Source organism: Mirounga leonina, unplaced genomic scaffold (genome assembly GCF_011800145.1).
Source record: "Mirounga leonina isolate KUSES-001 unplaced genomic scaffold, KU_Mleo_1.0 Mir_151, whole genome shotgun sequence".
In the NCBI taxonomy this organism is placed as follows: domain Eukaryota; kingdom Metazoa; phylum Chordata; class Mammalia; order Carnivora; family Phocidae; genus Mirounga; species Mirounga leonina.
In genome coordinates, this window is record NW_023270377.1 from 32,958,365 (window position 1) to 32,978,867 (window position 20,503).

Here is a 20,503-nt window from a genome sequence, read left to right on the forward strand (position 1 = left end):
ATGCCTCTTGCCATTGTGATTGGTGCCACGAAGAACTGTAGGTACAATGAGAGGGAACACGGCACCTGAGTGGCGTCAGGCCAGGGAAGGCTCTTCTGAGCTCTGAAGGATGGTAAAATTAACTGGGTGAGAAATAAATATTTGTTTGTCACTTGTTTAAAAAAAAAAAAGAGAGGGAGAGAGAGAGAGAGTGGGAGGAGTGTTCCCTGAAATAGTAATGCTCTCTCATAGGGCTGGTTAATTTAGAGAGTGAGCTCTACAGGGCAAGTGTTTTGTTTGATATGGGTCCCTGGGTGTAGCACGGTGCTCGACTTGCTCAAATAAATGCTGTTGAAAACACATTCCAGTGCGTGAGAGCTGCAGGGCCGGCGTGACCGGAGTGAGCTGTGTGCTGTTTACAGTCTGCTCCCAGGGCTGAATTCCGTCCGAAAGCTTGGGCAGGAAGGATACAGTCAGACAAAGGAGCAGATCCACTGGACAAGGAGAACATGAAACCCTCTACGGCAACCAATCCGGAGAATGGTATGTAGTGCCTGGACTCCTTTCTGGATCAGAAAGGCCTTATAACATCACTGTAGATATGAGATCAAATTTAGGGGCAGGGGTTCTGATAGATTTATTGTGATTCTTTTAAGGAACTTGTTGGACACTTCAGAGTGTCCTACTACCTCTATTAGTGATGATTCTAAGCAGTTTTCAAGGCAGGAAGGAAAGAAATCGGCACAGTGGGTTCAGAACCTCCTTTTTTCTCTTATCCCACAATGTTTTATTTAAACTTAGAACTTCACAACTTGTTCACATTCAAAATATCACTACAACAAATAGAATGCCTATGAAAACATGTAAAAAAATCCAGCATTGATTAAAATCTGTTCAGTTTCTTTAATCAGTGGAATCCTGAGATTTGTATTAAACACCTATTGGCAGGTAGAGTCAGGTTTTTTTTGTTTTTCTTTTTAAGACTATTTATTATTTATTTGAGAAAGAGGGCACAAGCAGGAGGAAGGGCAGAGGGAGAGGAAGGGGGAGAGAGCATCTCAAGCAGACTCCTTGCTGAGGGCAGAGCCCAACTCAAGGCTCAAATCCATGACCCTGAGATCATGACCTGAGCCGAAACCAAGAGTCCAACGCTTAACGCATTGAGCCACCCAGGTGCCCTGGCCATTAGAGTTTTTCAATAACACTTCCAATAAAAACTTTCAGAAAGTGTGAAGACAAATGACTACGTTTGAATTAGAGAAGGAGGATCCAGAAAACAACGAGATAATTTTGGAATAAACCAAAGGCCGATAAGGTGGGGGAAGGGAAAGAATATTGCTCTCATAAAATCTGACATCTGTAAATGATCTATTATTTCATCTAAATTTAGCCACAATCCTATGGGAAGGATAGCATATTATTTTGCCACAAGGAAACTGGGTTTCAGAGAGTTGGATGACTTTCTGAAGTTCACACAGTGATAGAACCAGAGCTTTTGGCCTTAAATCCAGCGTCATCTCATTCCTCAGGAGCCCCTGTGACCCATCCCAGGAGTCTGAGTTGTCTTTCACACTCACACCTGCCTTTCTTCACCTCCACCGGCCACTCCACCTCTGCCCTCTCCCTTTTCCAGGTCTCTCCCAGATCCTGAGGCTTGTGCTGCGAGAGCTGAATCTGTTCTACAGCCGAGATGTGAACGGAGTGTGTCTCCTATATGATCTTCTCCATTCCCCATGGCTGCAGGCTCTGCTAAAGGTGTGCACCCCATTACCTGGAGGCCTCTGCTTACTGTGGGAGCTGAAAACTGCTCACCCAACTGTGCCACTCACTCATTGGTCAGGTGGCAGGAGATTTCAACTTGGTAAAAGTTCTTAGAAGGCAATTCTTTGGTGTGTTCTGAGAATTTCCGACATGGGTGTGGGGGTACTAGGGGATGTCTGTAATTCATCTCAATTCTGACACTATCCGGACATAGCATCAGATCCCATAGGGTAAGGGCTCGGTCTCCCAGGACTGCTGCCCCCTCCCCCCATGTCAGACGCCAGTCACAAGCCCAGGCTGTTACCTGTACTTCTGACCAACTGTCTATAAATCAGAGGTTCCCTAGACCTCCTCCTTGGGTGTGATTAATTTGCTACAGCCCACAGACTCAGAGAAACATTTTACTTGCTAGATTACCAGTTTATTATAAAAGGATATTACTCAGGAACAGCCAAATGGAAGAAATAAAGATGGCAAGGCATGTGGGAAGGGGTGCAGAGCTTCCATGCCCCCTCCACTCTCCCCTAGATTTCCACAAGGTCACCAAACCAGAAATTCTAACAAACCCAGTCCTTTGGGGCTTTTCTGGAGGCTTCATTACGTAAGCACAGGTGATTAAGTCATTAGTCAATGGGGATTGATTCAACCTTCAACCCCTTCTCTGTTCCCCGGAGGTGGAGGTGGGGGTAGGGGGTGGACTGAAAATTCCAACAGTCTAATTACATGGTTGGTTCTCCTGGCAACCTGCCCTTAATCTTAGGTGCATTCCAGAAATCACCTCATTAACATAAAAAAAGGCATCTTTGTCACTTTCCTCACTTAGGAAATTCCAAGGGTTTTAAGAGCTCTGAGCCAGAATCAGGACCAAATATATAATTCTTATATAAATCACAGTATCAAAGCAATTCTCAGAGAAGAGCTACACAAACCTCTTAGCTTACAAAGGATGAATTTAGGTGGGAAAGTATATGGCAGTTTCTCTTTTCTCCCCCAGTTCCTTTTCTTCCAGAGGACCCTGGGATCACAAAGTGGCCACCACAAATGGCCATCAACAGCACCCTTAGCATCTGTCTACAACCTTTTGTCCTTGAGGCTAAAACTCAGGACAAATAAAATGCTTTAAAAAAAATTGTTCCTTTTTGGGGCATCTGGGTGGCTCAGTCGGTTGAGCATCTAACTCTTGGTTTTGGCTCAGGTCGTGATCTCATGGGTTGTGGGACTGAGCCCCACCTTGGGCTCCCAGCTCAGCAGGGAGTCTGTTGGAGAGTCTCACCCTCTGCCCCTCCCCCCACTCTCTCAAATAAATAAATCTTTAAAAAAATATTCCTCTTTGTTTCTTAAAATCAGGAAATAAGATATCTACAGTTCTGTTTAGGTATCTTAAATTTTTCTTATCCTGAAAATTTCTTTTTTAAAAATTTGGCTAAAATTTCATGCACTGTACAATAGCATCTACTATCTGATTATAATTTTGTTCAAATGCTTTTTTTTCAATTGACTACTTTTAATCCTTTTGTTACTCATTCTTTTTTTTTTTATTATGTTATGTTAGTCACCATACATTACATCATTAGTTTTTGACGTAGTGTTCCATGATTCATTGTTTGCATATAACACCGGTGCTCCATGTAATACGTGCCCTCCTTAATACCATCACCGAGCTAACCCATCCCCCCACCTCCCTGCCCTCTGAAACCCTCAGTTTCAGTCTCTCATGATTCATCTCCCCCTCTGATTTCCCTCCTTCATTTTTCCCTTCCTTTTCCTAATGTCCTCCATGCTCTTCCTTATGTTCCACATATAAGTGAAACCATATGATAATTGACTTTCTCTGCTTGACTTATTTCACTTAGCATAATCTCCTCCAGTCCCATCCATGTTGATGTAAAAGTTGGGTATTCATCCTTTCTGATGGCTGAGTAATATTCCATTGTATATATGGACCACATCTTCTTTATCCATTCATCTGTTGAAGGGCATCTCGGCTCTTTCCACAGTTTGGCTATTGTGGACATTGCTGCTATGAACATTGGGGTGCACATGGCCCTTCTTTTCACTACATCTGTGTCTTTGGGGTAAATACCCAGTAGTGCATAGGGTAGCTCTATTTTTAACTTTTTGAGGAACCTCCACACTGTTTTCCAAAGTGGTTGTACCAACTTGCATTCCCACCAACAGTGTAAGAGGGTTTCCCCTTCTCCACATCCTCTCCAACATTTGTTGTTTCCCGCCTTGTCAATTTTTGCCATCCTAACTGGTGTAAGGTGGTATCTCAATGTGGTTTTGATTTGAATTTCCCTGATGGCTAATGATGTTGAATATTTTTTTCATGTGTCTGTTAGCCATTTGTATGTCTTCTTTGGAGAAGTGTCTGTTCATGTCTTCTGCCCATTTTTTGACTTGATTATTTGTTTTTTGGGTGTTGAGTTTGAAAAATCCTTTATAGATCTTGGATACCCGCCCTTTATCTGTAGTGTCATTTGCAAATATCTTCTCCCATTCTGTGGGTTGCCTCTTTGTTTTGTTGACTGTTTCCTTTGCTTGCAAAAGCTTCTTATCTTGATGAAGTCCCAAAATTTCATTTTCGCTTTTGTTTCTCTTGCCTCTGGACACGTGTCTTAAAAGAAGTTGCTACGGCTGATGTTGAAGAGGTTACCGCCTATGTTCTCCTCTAGGATTTTGATGGATTCCTGTCTCACATTGAGGTCTTTCATCCATTTAGAGTTTATCTTTGTGCATGGTGTAAGAGAATGGTCGAATTTCATTCTTCTGTATATAGCTGTCCAATTTTCCCAGCACCATTTATTGAAGAGACTGTCTTTTTTCCTGCTTTGTCAAAGATGAGTTGACCATAGAGTTGAGGGTCCATATCTGGGCTCTCTATTCTGTTCCCTTGATCTGTGTGTCTATTTTTGTACCAGTCTTGGTGTCTTGGTGATCACATCTTTGTAATATAACTTGAAATCAGGCAACGTGATGCCCCCAGCTTTGTTTTTCTTTTTCAACATTTCCTTGGTGATTCGAGGTCTTTTCTGGTTCCATACAAATTTTAGGATTGTTTGTTCCAGCACTTTGAAAAATGCCATTGGTATTTTGATTGGGATGGCATTGAAAGTGTAGATTGCCCTGGGCAGCATAGGCATTTTAACATTTATTCTTCCGATCCATGAGCATGGAATGTTTTTCCATCTTTTTGTGTCTTCTTCAATTTCTTTCATGAGTGTTCTGTAGTTTATAGAGTATAGATCCTTACCTCTTTGGTTAGGTTTATTCCAAGCTATCTTATGGTTTTTGGTGCAATTGTAAATGGGATAGATTCCTTAATTTCTCTTTCTTCTGTTTCATTGTTAGTGTATAGAAATGCAACTGATTCCTGTGCATTGATTTCATATCCTGCCATTTTGCTGAATTCCTGTAGGAGTTCTAGCTATTTTGGGGTTGAGTCTTTTGGATTTTCCACATAAAGTAAAATGTCATCTGTGAAGAGAGAGAATTTGACCTGGTCATGACTGTTGGATCCTATCAGCTAGGATCTTGTTGAGAATTTGGCATCCATATTCATCAGAATATTGGTGTGTAATTCTCCTTTTTGATGGGGTCTTTGCCTGGTTTGGGGATTAAGGTAATGCTGGCCTCATAGAATGAGTCCGGAGCTTTCCTTCTGTTTCTATTTTTTGAAATAGCTTCAGGAGAATAGGTATTATTTCTTCTTTGAATGTTTGGTAGAATTCCCCTGGGAATCCATCAGGCTCTGGACTTTTGTTTTTGGGGAGGTTTTTGACCGATGCTTCAATTTCGTTACTGGTTATTGGTCTATTCAGGTTGTCAGTTTCTTCCTGTGTCAGTCTTGGTAGTTTATAGGTTTCTGGGAAGGCATCCATTTCTTCCAGGTTGCTCAATTTATTGGCATATATTTGTTGATAATAATTTCTAATAATTGTTTCTATTTCCTTGGTGTTGGTCGTGATCTCTCCCCTTTCATTCATAATTTTATTAATTTGGGTCATTTCTCTTTTCTTTTGGATAAGTCTGGCCAGTGTTTTATCGGTCTTATTAATTCTTTCAAAGAACCAGCTTCTAGTTTCGTTGATCTGCTCTACTGTGTTTCTGGTTTCTAATTCATTGATTTCTGCTCTAATCTTAATTATTTCTCTTCTCCTGCGTAGCTTAGACTTTATTTGTTGTCTTTCTCCAGTTCTTTAAGGTGTAAAGTTAGTTTGTGTATTCGGGCTTTTTCTATTTTTTTGAGTGAGGCTTGGATGGCTATGTATTTCCCCCTTAGGACCACCTTTGCAGTATTCCATAGGTTTTAGACTGATGTGTTTTCATTCTCATTGGTTTCCATGAATTGTTTAAGTTCCTCTTTGATTTCCTGGTTGACCCAGATATTCTTAAGCAGGATGGTCTTTAGCTTCCAAGTGTTTAAATTTCTTCCAAATTTTTTCTTGTGATTGAGTTCCAGTTTCAAAGCATTGTGGTCTGAGAATATGCAGGAAATAATCTGTCTTTTGGTATCAGTTGAGACCTGATTTGTGACCCAGTATGTGGTCTATTCTGGAGAAAGTTCCATGTGTGCTCGAGAAGGATGAGTATTCTGTTGTTCTAGGGTGGAATGTTCTGTATATATCTATGAGGTCCATCTAGTCCAGTGTGTCATTCAAAGCTTTTGTTTCTTTGTTGATTTTTTGCTTAGATGATCTGTCTATTGCTGAGAGTGGAGTGTTGCGGTCTCCTACTATTAACGTATTATTATCAATATGTCTCTTTATTTTGGTTAAGAGTTGGCTTATGTAGTTGGCTGCTACCATGTTGGGGACATAGATATTTACAATTGTTAGATCTTCTTGTTGGATAGACCCTTTAAGAATGATATAGTGTCCCTCTGGATCTCTTACTACCATCTTTAGCTTAAAATCTAATTTGTCTGATATGAGAATTGTTACCCCAGCTTTCTTTTGAGATCCGTTGGCATGAAAAATGGTTCTCCATCCCCTCACTTTCAGTCTGGATGTATCTTTAGGTTCAAAATGGGTCTCTTGTAGACAGCATATGGATGGGTCCTGTCTCTTTATCTGGTCTACAACCCTGTGCCGTTTCATGGGAGCATTTAGGCTGTTCACGTTGAGAGTGATTATTGAAAGATATGATTTTATTGTCATCATGTTGTCTGTGAAGTCCTTGTTTCTATAGATTGTCTCTGTAAAGTTCTGTTCTATATCACTTTTGGGGCCTTTCTCCTTTTATAGAACCCCCCTTAATATTTCTTGCAGGGCTGGATTGGTGGTCACATATTCTTTCAGTTTCTGCTGGTCTTGGAAGCTCCTTGTCTCTCCATCCATTCTGAACGACAGCCTTGCCAGATAAAGTATTCTTGGCTGCATGTTCTTCTCATTTAGTACCCTGATTATGTCTTGTCAGCCCTTTCTGGCTTTCCAGGTCTCTGTGGACAGGTCTGACGTTATTCTGATGTTCCTCCCTCTGTACGTAAGAAATCTCTTCCCCCTCGCTGCTTTCAAGCTTGTTTCCTTGGATCTAAGATTTGTGAATTGTACTATTATATGTCATGGTGTCAGTCTGCTCTTGTTGATCTTGGGAGGGATCCTCTCTGCCTCTTGGACACGAATGCTTGTTTCCTTCCCCAGATTAGGGACGTTCTTAGCTATGATTTGCTCAAATATATCTTCTAGACTTCTCTCTCTCCCCCCACCCCCAAGGGATACCAATAATTCTGATATTGGAATGTTTCTCTGAGTCATTAATCTCTCTCAATTTGATCCCTTGGGCTTTAATCTGTTTTTCCCATGCTGCCTTGGTTTCCTCTAGCTCACTAATTCGTTCTTCTGCCTCATTTACCCTAGCAGTCAGAGTATCCAGTTTAGACTGCATTTCATTCATAGTATTTTTAAGTTCAGCCTCATTAGATCTCATTTCTGCCCTTAGAGATTCTATACTGTCATTAATATTTTTCTTAAGCCTAGATATCGACTTCATATTTGTTACTCTGAAGTCTCTTTCTGACATCTTGCTTATATCCATATCCATTAGGTCTGTGGCAGAGGCCACAGTCTCTGATTCTTTTCTTTGTTGGGGGTTCCTCCTCTTAGTCATTCTGTTGAGGGGTGGTTGAGGGAATGTACAGAGTCCAAATTATTGACCACAACCCAAGCAAGATGCACCTGTTTTATAGGGATCTTAGGGTTGTTGGCCTCGTGCTCGCTTCGGCAGCACATATACTAAAAAAAGGGTTGTTGGCCTCTTGTTCCCCCAGCCTGTCTTCTGGGGGAGGGGCCTGCCGTGCTGTTACTCAGGCAACCGTGTTTGGGCAGAGTTGCCCTGCCCTCTGTGGGGGGGGGGGGTGGGATGGGCTCTGTGAAAACTGTTTTTTGGGGGCTTTTGTTCTCTGGCAGCTTTCCCTGGTGTTTTCCGCGTCTCTTCCGAGAGTCAGCACAAGTGACCGTATCCAAACCTCTGTCTCAGAGCAGAGAGACCGCAGTCTGCTCTTCACTGAGCTCTCCAGGCCACATAGGTCTCCCTTTCTGTCTGTGCTGCTAAAAAACCTCAGTGTCCTGGGTTGTGCGCCCCACAGCAGCACTCCAAGCCCTCACTCCCAGGGCCAGGCACATCTCTGCCCTTTGTGCTTCTAAAACCGCCAGCCGCCCCCAGTTTGTATTTGTGCCCCTGCAGCTCCTGGATCCCATCCGGGGGGCTGGACTAAAATCCTTTCCCTGCCACTACCGGTCTGCGAGTCTGCCCGGTCCCCAGCGCAGGAGGTTTTTGCACTCCGGTGTTATCTCACCTTCCTGGCACAAGTTCTCGGAAACTCCCTCCCCCTTCAGTTTATCTTCTGATATCTGCCCGCAGAATCATGGCTGCCTGCTTTGTACCTCGAGACCAACTGCAGGAGATATTCTGCTTGTAGAGGTCCAAATATATCTTCTTACATCTCAGGCTGATTTTGTGGGTGTTCAGAATGGTCTGGTAGATACCCAGCTCAATTCAGGGGACCGGTTGGAATAGGGTCCCCTATTCCTCCTCCAGCTTTTTTCCTCCTCCTCAAATACTATTTTTAAGAAAGATTCTTTTAAAGTTATTTTTTGGGGATGTAGGTGTTTCCTTCTGCTAAGTGTGAAATGTGGTCAATCTTTTGATGCATGTTAATACATTCTTCAAAATAAGAGAAAGCGGTGGGGTGCCTGGGTGGCTCAGTCATTAAGCGTCCGCCTTCGGCTCAGGTCATGATCCCAGGGTCCTGAGATCGAGCCCCGCATTGGGAGCCTGCTTCTCCCTCTCCCACCATTGCTGCTTGTGTTCCTTCTCTGTGTGTCTCTCTCTGTCAAATAAATAAATAAAATCTTTAAAAAAAAAAAATAAGAGGAAGTGACAACATCTTTAGCATGAACAAAGAGGTACTCCTCACAGCAGTTGTTTTAAAACTCATTTCTTCATCTATTCATCTACTGCTGGACACTTAGGTTGGTTCCATGTCATGACTACTGCGAACAGAGCCACGGTGAACATGGGGGTGCAGATACCTCTTTGAGCTCATGATTTCATTTCCTTTGAATACATACCCAGAGGTGAAATATACAATGGGATAGTATTCAGCCATAAAAAGAAAGAAATCCTCCCTTTTGCGACAATATGGATGGACATCATGCTAAGTGAAATAAGACACAGAAAGACAAGTATCATATGTTTTCACTTGTATGTGGAATCTAAAAAAGCACAGCTCATAAAAACCTAGACTAGGGGCTGGGGCTGGGGGAAATGGGGAGATGTTGGTCAAAGGGTCCAAGCACTGGTTATGAGAAGAATCACTTCTAGGGATGTAATGTACAGCATGATGACTATAGTTAATAATACTGTATTATGTACTTGAAAGTTGCTAAGAGAGTAGATCTTAAACGCTCTCTCACACACACCCAGTCGTAATTATGTGAGGTGATGGAGATGTTAACTTATTGGGGTACTCCGTTTGCAGTACATACATATATCAAACCAACATGCTGTGCACCCTAAATTCACACAATGTTATCTGTCAATTACATCTCAAGAAAGCTGGGGAGAAAAAGCCCCACCCAATTCCTCTCAGGCATGTTTTTCTCCTGGGATTGGCTGAAACAGTCCTCCGGTCACTAAGGGGATTCCCTTGTTCACCTGTGCAGGCTGTGTGTCCCCCTACAAGCCCTGCCTCAATTCATCTGCCTTATCACTTCCAGGCCAACCTGAGCACTGGCTCAGAGGTGGCCCAAGGAAGCACTGTCATCTCAGATCTGGATGGAGGAAGGCTGGGCCTACCTGGCCTTTTGGGCCTCATCCCTCCATCTGTGAGAGAAAGTAGATCCCTAAAATAAGAAGGGCTGTACTGCAGAGCTAGGCACGCCTTGGTGTCCTCAGCCAACTCCAGATCCCAGTTCGGAAAAAATTCCTCAGGTCAGCAGAGATGAAGTTGAAATTTTTTTTAAAGATTTTATTTATTTATTTGACAGAGAGAGAGAGAGAGAAAACAAGTGAGAGAGAGCAGAGGGAGAAGGAGAAGCAGACTCCCCACTAAGCAGGGAGCCTGATGCGGGACTCGATCCCAGGACCCCGGGATCATGACCTGAGCCGAAGGCAGATGCTTAACCGACTGAGCCAGCCAGGGGCCCCGAAGTTGAAATTTTTGTAAATGAACCTTTCTTGGAGGATTAAGGGAGGAAAAGGGAACAAACAGATAAGAGTACAATCAGCATGAGTAGTGTGCCTGGCCTCTTGTTCAGATCCTCTGCGGAACCCGAGCCACACAGCGCATGCCCTGGCCTTTGCCCAGCACAGAGGTTCCTACAGGTCTCTGGCTCCAAATCCCTATTGGTCTCAACCCTGGAAAGCCCACTTGTTAATTTAACAAGAGGAAACCTTTGAATTTCCTTTTATCAATGATGTTGGCTGGGGAAGATCAATTTCCAGTGGCAGCCAATAACCAAGCCACTGGAGGATAGGAGCCACCTCACGTGAGCCCGTTTCTGTTGGACAGCGACAGACACCTTCGAAAAGGCCAGCATACCAGCCGCTCAGCTGCTGGCGCTATGGCCCGGCCTGGCTGTCCCCTCGCAGGGCTTTCAACCCCAGATATTAATAGTCGTGTATTCAATATGTCATTCTCCCACCGTTGCTCCTCTGCAGATTTATGATTGTCTCCAGGAATTTAAAGAAAAGAAACTCGTTCCTGCCACAACTCATGCACAGACATTATCCTGTGAGGTAAGGTGGTTTTTAATCCACAGAATAGTGGGCTTTAATGAATTAAACGATCTAATGGCAAAGTTGGATTGATGATTACACATCTCATGTGTTTCTAATTGAGCTTTAATAGAAGGAAGAAAATTGGTCAGCACTTCAAATTTAAACAAACAAAAAAATAACATTTTTAGCATGTGTCCATTTCTCTCTTTTCTTCTCTAAACCTTAGACTTTGTTGATGCTGTGTAATCCGAGAGTAAATGTTGTTATAGTATATGTTTCCCAAATGTATATCTCTAGCTGGGCTCTTCGCCTGAACTCCAGACTCCAGACATATCCAACTGCCTCCTCTCCATCGTACTTAGATGCATACTTAATGGACCACTCAAACAACATGTCCCACGAGCTCCTGATCTTCCCCACACCCAAAGCCACTTCCCTCCCAGCCTTTTTCATCTGAGTAAGGACATCTTTGTTCTTGCAGCACTCAGACCAAACTCTTTGGTTATCTGTGACTTTCTCCTTCTCTCATACCTCGCACCCAATCTGACAACAGATCCTGTCAGCTCCTGTTTCAAAATATATCCAGAATCTTATCACTTCCACTCTGCCACCTAATAGAAACCATCATCATCTCGTATACAGATATTTGCAATATAGCCTCCTACCTGGTCTCCTGCTTCTACCCTTGAAGAGATCCTCTTGAAGCGTGTGTCAAATCATGTCGCTTCTCTGCTCAAACCCTTCCAATGACTTCCCATTTCAGGGTACACATCATAGTTCTTAGATAGCCAAACATAATGTGCCCGTTCCCTCTTTGACTTAACACTCACCACTCTAGCCCTTGTTCACTCTGCTCCAGTCAGATAACCACCCCCCCCTTTTTTTTTTAAAGATTTTATTTATTTATTTGACAGAGAGAGACACAGTGAGAGAGGGAACACAAGCTGGGAGAGTGGGAGAGGGAGAAGCAGGCTCCCGGCTGAGCAGGGAGCCCGATGTGGGGCTCAATCCCAGGACCCTGGGATCATGACCTGAGCTGAATGCAGACGCTTAACGACTGAGCCACCCAGGTGCCCCCAGTCAGATAACCCCTTGTTGTTGTGTGAACCAGACATGCTCCTGCCACAGGCCCTTTGCACTTGCTATTCCATATGTTAGCAATGGTCTTGCCTCTATAGCCACATGATTTGCTTCCTCTTCTCCTGGTCTCCACCCAAATGTCACCTTCTCACTAAGGCTTTCTCTGGTCACCTGATCTAAAATTTCAACCCCTCAGAGCACTCCCTGTCCACCTTCCTGTTTTATTTATCTTCTTAATTCTCTTCATCAAGTAAAAATAGGGATTTTTTTTTTTAGAATGGGGATTTTTGTCTGCCACTGTATTTGTATCACTAAAAACAGTGCCTAGCATGTAGTAGATACTCAATAGATATTTCTTGAATGGATAAATAAGTGTAATCCATTTTATTATTATTTATTGTCCAAACCATATTAAAAGAAATAGAAAAAAAAGGAAGAAAAAACTGTACCCTCAGTTCCAGTAATCAACGATTCAAATTGTTCTCAGTTGTCCCCAGGAAAATACATACATATTTTATTCAGTTGTAATCCTAGGGAATGGAGGTAAAGCTTAGTAAACTACTTGTTTTCATTTGACTGTAGGTAATGAGGCTTGACTGCTGGGGTCTCATGCGGCTCAGTAAAGTCTTGAAAGGTCTTATGTCCTCTCAGAAAGCAGGTCTACACTCAAACAGAAAGGAGATCAGAATTAGAATGTTTAACACTTTTTTATTGCAATAAATATTAAAATTGGTAACCAAATAATAAGTCCTAAAACACAAATTACTACTCCCATTTTCCACACGACGAATGGAGCATCCCATGGGATTAAGCTACCTGAGTTCTCCAGGCATTTGAGTCTGTACCTGGAGAACTCTGACACCTTAATCTGCCCATAAAGATTCACATTAACAGTTGTTTTAGCACCACTAGAGGGAAATTGCCTTGGAACATATATTACAAAATTATGTTATTTCCTCCTCCAAGCCTCTGGTATGCCAGGATGGAGGCACTGGGTGTTAGACCTACCCCACATCTTGGATTCTACCTGCTGTAGTAAAGTTGAATGAGTGAGGAAAGATCCTAGGCCCTGACTTTAAAGATATAAAAGAAGGTTTCAATAACAGTTTTCTTTGGTCAATATCATGCTAGTCAGTGTATCTGTTATCCAGCTCAGGTGATGTTAACTAGGCGATGAAGATTTTTAAAAATTTTACAATGTCTGCTTTTCACCAACCAGGTAGTGGGGATATTATGTGAAACTCCTAAATCCCCTGAGATCCAAGAGCTGAAACAAATCCTCCAGGATCCACACTTTAAGGCAAGTGCATGCTAAAATAGACAAGATATGCCCATCTGGCACGTGGGCAAAGTTGGCAAGAAGAAATAAGGGTGACAGGAAATGTACTTTCTGAATAGACATTCTATTACTGTATGTGGGTGACCAACAGATTGTTCTTAAAGATATGGGACTCAGATGTGACTGGCTCTGTGTTGTTAGCCATGGAGCCAAGCCTGCCATATTTATGAGGAGACATCCAGAACTTCCCATGATGTCTTGTGTCTACCCTGCAAAGCCATTGTCCTTCTAAAATTCTGGGGGAGAATCAGGGTAGTATACTTCCTTTCCAACTTGGAAGTATTTTAAGTTTTGGATGAAATGTGTGAAGAGGTTCTGAAAATATAGTATAAGGATGATTAACTCAATGAGGGAGTATATGAAGGACATTTGATTGAAGAATGATTGCAGAACAGAAGCCTATCTCACAGTACTTATAAAGTTTGAGTTCAGTTTATCAACAAATGAGAACTTTAAGAGAATATCTGCACTTGGAGCAATAGAATTTGAGTCAAATTTTCAGTTCACAAGATAACCCTAGAGAATTTTCTCTGAGTTCCAGAGAAGTTCTGTCCACCAATCTATGGAATGACTACTTCCCCACCCGGTGAAATAAAAATTTAACATAATGGGCCATTAGAAGGAACTCTTTGATCACACCCTAAGTCAGGAAACTACTTTTTCTCATTCTGTTCCTCATAGGCCCTTGGGAGTCACTGACACGTTAAACTAGCAAGATGTTTTGATTACTGTCTCCCATTCTGCCTTAATTAGGGAAAATATTATAAAAGTTATTCCGTAGTTCAAGCTTATCGGAGCACCATGGATTACATGGGTTTGCAGGAAATGAGAAAGTGACAAAATACATTTTAGCAGAAGTGCAAGAATATATTATGTATCACTTAACCTCTCCGTGCCTCGTTTCTTTATGAAATGGGGACAATAAATATACCTGCCTCATGGAGTTATTGTGAAGATTGAGTTAATCCACATAAAATGCTATGCTCAGCACATATGTGTTGGTTGTTGTGGTGATGGTGGCGATTTGTCTTACAGAGTGTTAGCTCACCGTCTTCTAGAAGGGTGTGTCCTGTGTGTGACCTTTGTTCACCTTGCCTTCTCTGTTCCTAGGCCTTGCTCAGTGCCCATGACACTGTGGCTCGGAAAGATTTTGAACCCCTTCTCCCCCCATTGCCAGACAATATCCCTGAGAGTGAGGAAGCAATGAGGATTGTTTGTTTGGTGAAAAACCAACAGCCCCTGGTAAGGAAATCACTTTATCTTCTCAGTTAGAATGGTATCAGGGCTAATTGTGAACCAAGGGTTAATTGTGAACTACATTATCTCTTGTAGTTATTTAATATAATGTTAGATATTCTTGCTTGTATAGTTTGAGGCATTCAGATAATGTGAGGGCATCCATGATCATGGCTAGCGCATGATGTCCTAGGGGAAAGGCAGCGGGAGAGGGAGAGAGAGTTCCAAGCAGGCTTCACACTCAGTGCAGAGCCCAAAGTGGGGCTTGATCTCACGACCCTGAGATCATGACCTGAGCTGAAATCCAGAGTCAGATGCTTAACTGACTGAGCCACCCAGGTGCTCCATGTTTTATTTTATTATTTGGCTCTCTGAAGTACATACATTTCACTAAATTCCAATGTATTTATCTAAGTTTTTTTTTCTTTATTAATTGGAGGCTAAGTGAGGCATTAATTTGATTTTCTAAGAATAGTCTCTTTGATTAGGTTGTAATGGTGAGAGCTTTCTTTATCTTTGGAAGGATCTAAATATTATTTTGTATCCATGTGGTTGGGTAGAGATTTTGGTAGGTCAAGGTTGAATGAATGGCCCTGGCTGGTATAAATACCCTCTTCTAGAGGGGAGGAGGGGGGGCGGATGGGTTAGCCTGGTGATGGGTATTAAAGAGGGCACGTTCTGCATGGAGCACTGGGTGTTATGCACAAACAATGAATCATGGAACACTACACCAAAAACTAATGATGTAATGTATGGTGATTAACATAACATAATAAAAAAAAAGAAGTAAAAGAAATGAGTAGGACTTAGGGATAAACAGATTTAATGCTCAGTAATTCTTGTGCCTCAGTGCTTATCTACATAGTGTTCATATGACATTCCAAAAGACCCTTACTTCAAGGACATCTCGAAAAAAGAAAATAAATGTATTAATGCAACAACAACAACAAAATACCCTCTTCTGACCAGACCAGAGCTCTATTGAGGGAAGCCACCAGGAAAATGGTCATGTTAGGTAAAAGAGGGATTCCACTGTACTCTCTCCCCAGGGAGCTACCATCAAGCGCCACGAGATGACAGGGGACATCCTGGTGGCCAGAGTCATCCACGGTGGGCTGGCTGAGAGGAGTGGTAAGCTGGAGCTGCAGGGTACACACGGGACCAGAGAAATAGGAAACCCTTAGTTGTTTAGTCTTTCCAGGGAAACCCCTCTTTCCTAACCACAGTCAGGGCTTCTCTGCATGGCATTGCTTGGTTACTAAGAAGGAGGGAATAAATATTCCAGAAAACCCTGTTCCCTTCCTTCACTGAAGCCCCATATTCAAATCCACTCAGCTTACCTTCTTGTGGTAACCTAACAAGCTAAGTATCAGCATGCCACTCTGTAGAAAAAGAAACTGAGGTTCAAAGAGATCAAGTAAGTGACGTGCTCGAGGTTGCACAGTTCGAGTCAGGATGCAAGTCCAGGTTTGCCCGCTCTATATTCCCATCTCCTGCTCTTCCCCTGGTCCTTCTGCTTTCAACAGGCGTAGCTCTACCCCGACCTTGAAGTGCCCGTTGCTTGCCCTTTCTACCAGCCAACAGAATGTCCTTCCTTTTACTGCTGCGTTTCTGTGCCTGCTGTCCCCCCTGTCACTGCCCAGGGCCCTGCAGAGCTGGCATGAGTTTCATACCCCAACATTCTTAGAGCAGTGACCCCAAGGATTTCCTAGTTGCTAAGTCCCTCGGCCCTTCCTTTGGCCTCAGTTTTATTTTTACTTCTCTAGCACATTCGACGTCAACCATAACAGTCTTGATGTTTTCATCGTCCTTGGTTTCTATTCTGTGACATCATCCTACATCTCATCTCCTCCCCTGACAACTGTCCTGCATACTCCTGTTTCTCAAAGCTGGATCGTGACCCCACGTTCCTCCACATTTCCTCTTGGAAGAATGCCCCACCCCCTTTCTTTGTCATTGATCATTTACTCATGACGCTGACATCTTTACTTTTAGTGTTACTTTCATTTGGCAACATCAGATTAGCAAAAATGAAAATATCACCATCACTTAACACCCAGTGAAGAGTTGTAAAAACGCAGTTCTCTGTGCTTTGGTGTACGCTAGAATAACCAGTCTGTATGATTAGGATTAGGATTATTTCAGAGTAAATTTTTAAATGTTAGAGCATGCTTGGGTCAGTGAGTTTGCTAAAAATCTTTGGTGTAGTTACCTCTATTTTTTTTTTTTTTTTTTTGCAAATTTCCTTGTGCCCTTCTTTGTTTTGTGTTCCTTTTTGCCTAGGGTTGTTATATGCTGGAGACAAACTGGTGGAAGTGAATGGAGTTTCAGTTGAGGGACTGGATCCTGAGCAAGTGATCCATATTCTGGTAACAGTCTTCTGTTTGCCTTCTCGATGACTCAGTACAATGCTGGAGCTGCCCTGAGCCTGTCTGGCCCATGGTGTGGGCACTGTTACATGAGGGGGATTTGGTCCCTTGTGGCAACTTCCTTTCTCCGGACCCCCAGACCTTTTCTGCTTCTGTGCAGCTCAACCCCCAGCCTCCCACTCCAGTCTGGTTTCTGCTGGGACACTTCTCTTGCCAACCTGCTCTTTCGGCCTTAGGAAGGCTTCCGGTTTCCCCAGCCCAAGTCCCTTGTTGCCTGGGTTGCTTCTTTGGAAACTGAGCCTGGGGTGGGCAGAGTGAGACTTTGGAGGGGAGTATGAACCTGAGCAAACTACCCTTGTTCCCCTACCATTTTTATACAGCCTAAATCTATTTAACATCTTCCTTGAGGTAGCTTCTGGGTAGGAGAGATGTCCCGGGAGGCTACCCTATGGGGAGGGGGATTTCCTTGCTTGCCCTGCCACTGACCTTGGTGGTTGAACCTGGGGATTTATGACCAGATGATAGTTTCTTCTAGGCCCCCATGCCCACTTTTCAAACCTTTGCCTGAATCACAGTCATAGTGGCATGCCCCTGCCTTCTCCCCCATGCGCACCCCAAGTGTGGGGCCTGAGGTGGATGGCTATTTATTGTATAGACTAGTGGTTTTCAAACTGGGTTTGGGGGGGGAACTCTAAATTTTCATAGATGTGCCTCAGGGACTGAGATGAGAGGTGGTATTATAAGGAGTATACCAGGCCCTGAAATATTTGCAAATGACCCCTGCTGCAAGATGCTGCATGGCACGAAGCCACTGCAAATGGAGCTTGAAGTTCTGTCAATCGCAGGCACACATGGCTCTGCCTCAGCCATTTTGGTGGTAGCTGCAGAGCCAGGATGGTGGGGTTGTGAAATTTCGAGGAGTGAGGACAAGGTTTTGCTCATCTCTGGATTCGCAGTGCATGTGACAGGAGGATCTTACCTTCTCCATCAGGCTGAGAGATTCTCTGTCTCCTCAAAATGTTTGAGGGCCCCCATTCCCACCATTAGCTTGGCACTTGTCAGTCCCCTCAGAAGACTTGGGAGCCTCTTCTCCCCATCAGACTGGGCTGCCTGGTGCAGGAAGAGGGGCTCAGGAAGTAATTACTGACTGAGGTTTGAGGAAGGCAAGTCAGATCAAGATCTCATCTCCTTCCCCAGCATCTGTAGGAAGAAGACCTTCCTGAAGAAGGTTGCAGGTTGGAGTGTTCCTGGGAGAGGCTGGGCCTCAGGGTGGGGCTCAGCAGGCCAGGGACTCTGGAGCCCCACAGCCGAGCAGAAGCTGAGCTGCATTTCTTCCTAATTTCCACTTCTGCATGGTGATATTTAGCTGTTGAACTCTTGTAAAAATCCCTGTGGGGGACGTCCCCCTTAAAGCTGGCCACACTGTGTTGTAACTCCTTCTGCTGAACCCCAATAATCCAGTGAATCCTGTGACTTGTTATCCCCTCCCCTTTGATATTTTCTAGGCCATGTCTCGCGGCACAATAATGTTCAAGGTGGTTCCAGTTTCTGCCCCTCCTGTTAATAGCCAGACGATGGTAAGAAAGTACTGAGCCTTCATAATCACACATAGTAAATTCTCAAGTAACAATGAGAGTGACTTAATATTTTGTATCATACTGCCCTTCTCTATAATGTGTTGCACATTTTTCAATACTGATGATATAAGGGGCAAATGAGTAAATGAATTCGATAAAAGGAGATGGGGTACAAGTTTAAAAAGTAACATCAAGAATGGGAAACACTTGAGCAAAAATTTCTCAGCACTGAGAGATTCTGTTGCCAAAGTCACTTTATTCATGGATCTTAGACTCAGTTAAAGAGGCAAGTTCTCCCTTTTGGAGAGTGTGGGGAGACAAGATAGGAACAGAGGTGGAGGAGTGGAGAAATGGCTTTAAGTCTTGACAACCCATGGGCAAGGGTTCTTCTGATGGGGCCATTTTGCACCTGCTGTCAGGTGTACGTTCGTGCCATGACTGAGTACTGGCCCCAGGAAGATCCCACCATCCCCTGCATGGATGCAGGGTTGCCTTTCCAGAAGGGGGACATCCTTCAGATTGTGGACCAGAACGATGCCCTCTGGTGGCAGGCCCGGAAAATCTCAGACCTTGGTACCTGTGCTGGACTAATTCCTTCTAACCACCTTCTGAAGAGGTAAGACAACTCTCACTCCTGGACTCAGGACTGAGCCATCAAGAAATAAAATGTTTTCTCAGGCTTCTGTTATTGCAGTTAAGATGAGGTAAGGGAGACAAGTAGATGGATAAACACATACACTGGTCTATAAATCCAAAAGTCAACTTTTCCATATACCCTAAGCATCTTAAATACCAAGAGGATCAGAATAATCATACCAGCTAGAAAAGAGAGAAAAGCACTTGTGAAACTCAAACTTAAGAAGATAGTTCTAACTCTCTTTATTAATCATTTGAGGCTGAGTTGAAACCTCAGTTGAATCTGAACCCATGACCCTCACTTTTATGTTTTTGAGGTCTGAGGGAATGAGTAAAGATAGCAGATAGAAAAAGGTCCAAGGCTCAGCCAGTGATAAGAAACCAAGAAGAAGGAAAGGAACTAACAATAGAAATTAAGAAGGAGTGACCAATGAGGCAAGATGAAAATCAACCATATCAGCTGCTGTAGAGTGGACTGAGAAGTAACCATTGGATCTGGCAATATGGCAGTCATAGGTGATCCTGATAAAAGCAATTTCGGTGGAGGGATGGGACCAAAATCCTAGCAGAGTGGGATTTGAAGAAATTGATGGCATGAGACATTTTAGTACAAAGCAGAGCAGAGCAATGGAGAAATAGCTGGAAGGGAAAGTGGAGTGGTATGAGAGAACTTTTTTAGATGAGGGACATAATGCTGGTGGGAACAGTCCAGTGAGAGGGAAAACTTTTATGATAGAGAAAAAAGAGAAAAGAATTGCTATGGTCAATGTCCTTGAGCAGACAGAAGGAGAGATGATCTAGTACAGTTGACCATTGAACAACGCAGGGGTTAGAGGTGCTGACTCTGTGCAGTCAAAAATCTGCATATGACTTCTGACCCCCCCAAACTGAACTACTGATAGCCTACTGTTGACCAATAACATAAACAATGGATTCACACATATTTTGTATGTGAAATGTATTATATACTGTATTCTTACAATGAAGTAAGCTAGAGAAAGAAAATATTAATAAGAAAATTATAAGGAAGAGAAAATACATTTACAATACTATACTATATTTATTGAAAAATAATCCATATATAAGTGGGTCTGTTTAAAGGTCAGTGATATACAAGTAGAGGGGTTGATCCTATACCAGATCATAAACAGTAATAGTAACAGCAGAGAATCCAGAGTGTGTGGACACAGTTGAAGGTGAGGGATATGGTGGGAGCTTGTGCAAGTTCTCTATCAACCACTCTGATTTTCTCAATGAAATAAGAAGTAATGTCATCTGAGTATTGTGTAAGAATCACAGACCCA

The 20,503-nt window shown here is 43.0% G+C and overlaps 1 protein-coding gene across 1 annotated transcript in view; it reads left to right on the forward strand.

Moving 5' to 3' along the window:
• The window catches only part of MPP4 (membrane palmitoylated protein 4), a 45,333-nt gene continuing 24,830 nt past the window's right edge, over positions 1-20,503 (forward strand). The window contains exons 1-8 of the mRNA XM_035008343.1: positions 1-37; positions 10,754-10,980; positions 13,262-13,342; positions 14,492-14,623; positions 15,667-15,748; positions 16,901-16,986; positions 18,492-18,563; positions 18,983-19,179. Coding sequence (XP_034864234.1) covers positions 1-37; positions 10,754-10,980; positions 13,262-13,342; positions 14,492-14,623; positions 15,667-15,748; positions 16,901-16,986; positions 18,492-18,563; positions 18,983-19,179 — 914 coding nt within the window. The remainder of the gene's footprint in view (positions 38-10,753; positions 10,981-13,261; positions 13,343-14,491; positions 14,624-15,666; positions 15,749-16,900; positions 16,987-18,491; positions 18,564-18,982; positions 19,180-20,503) is intronic.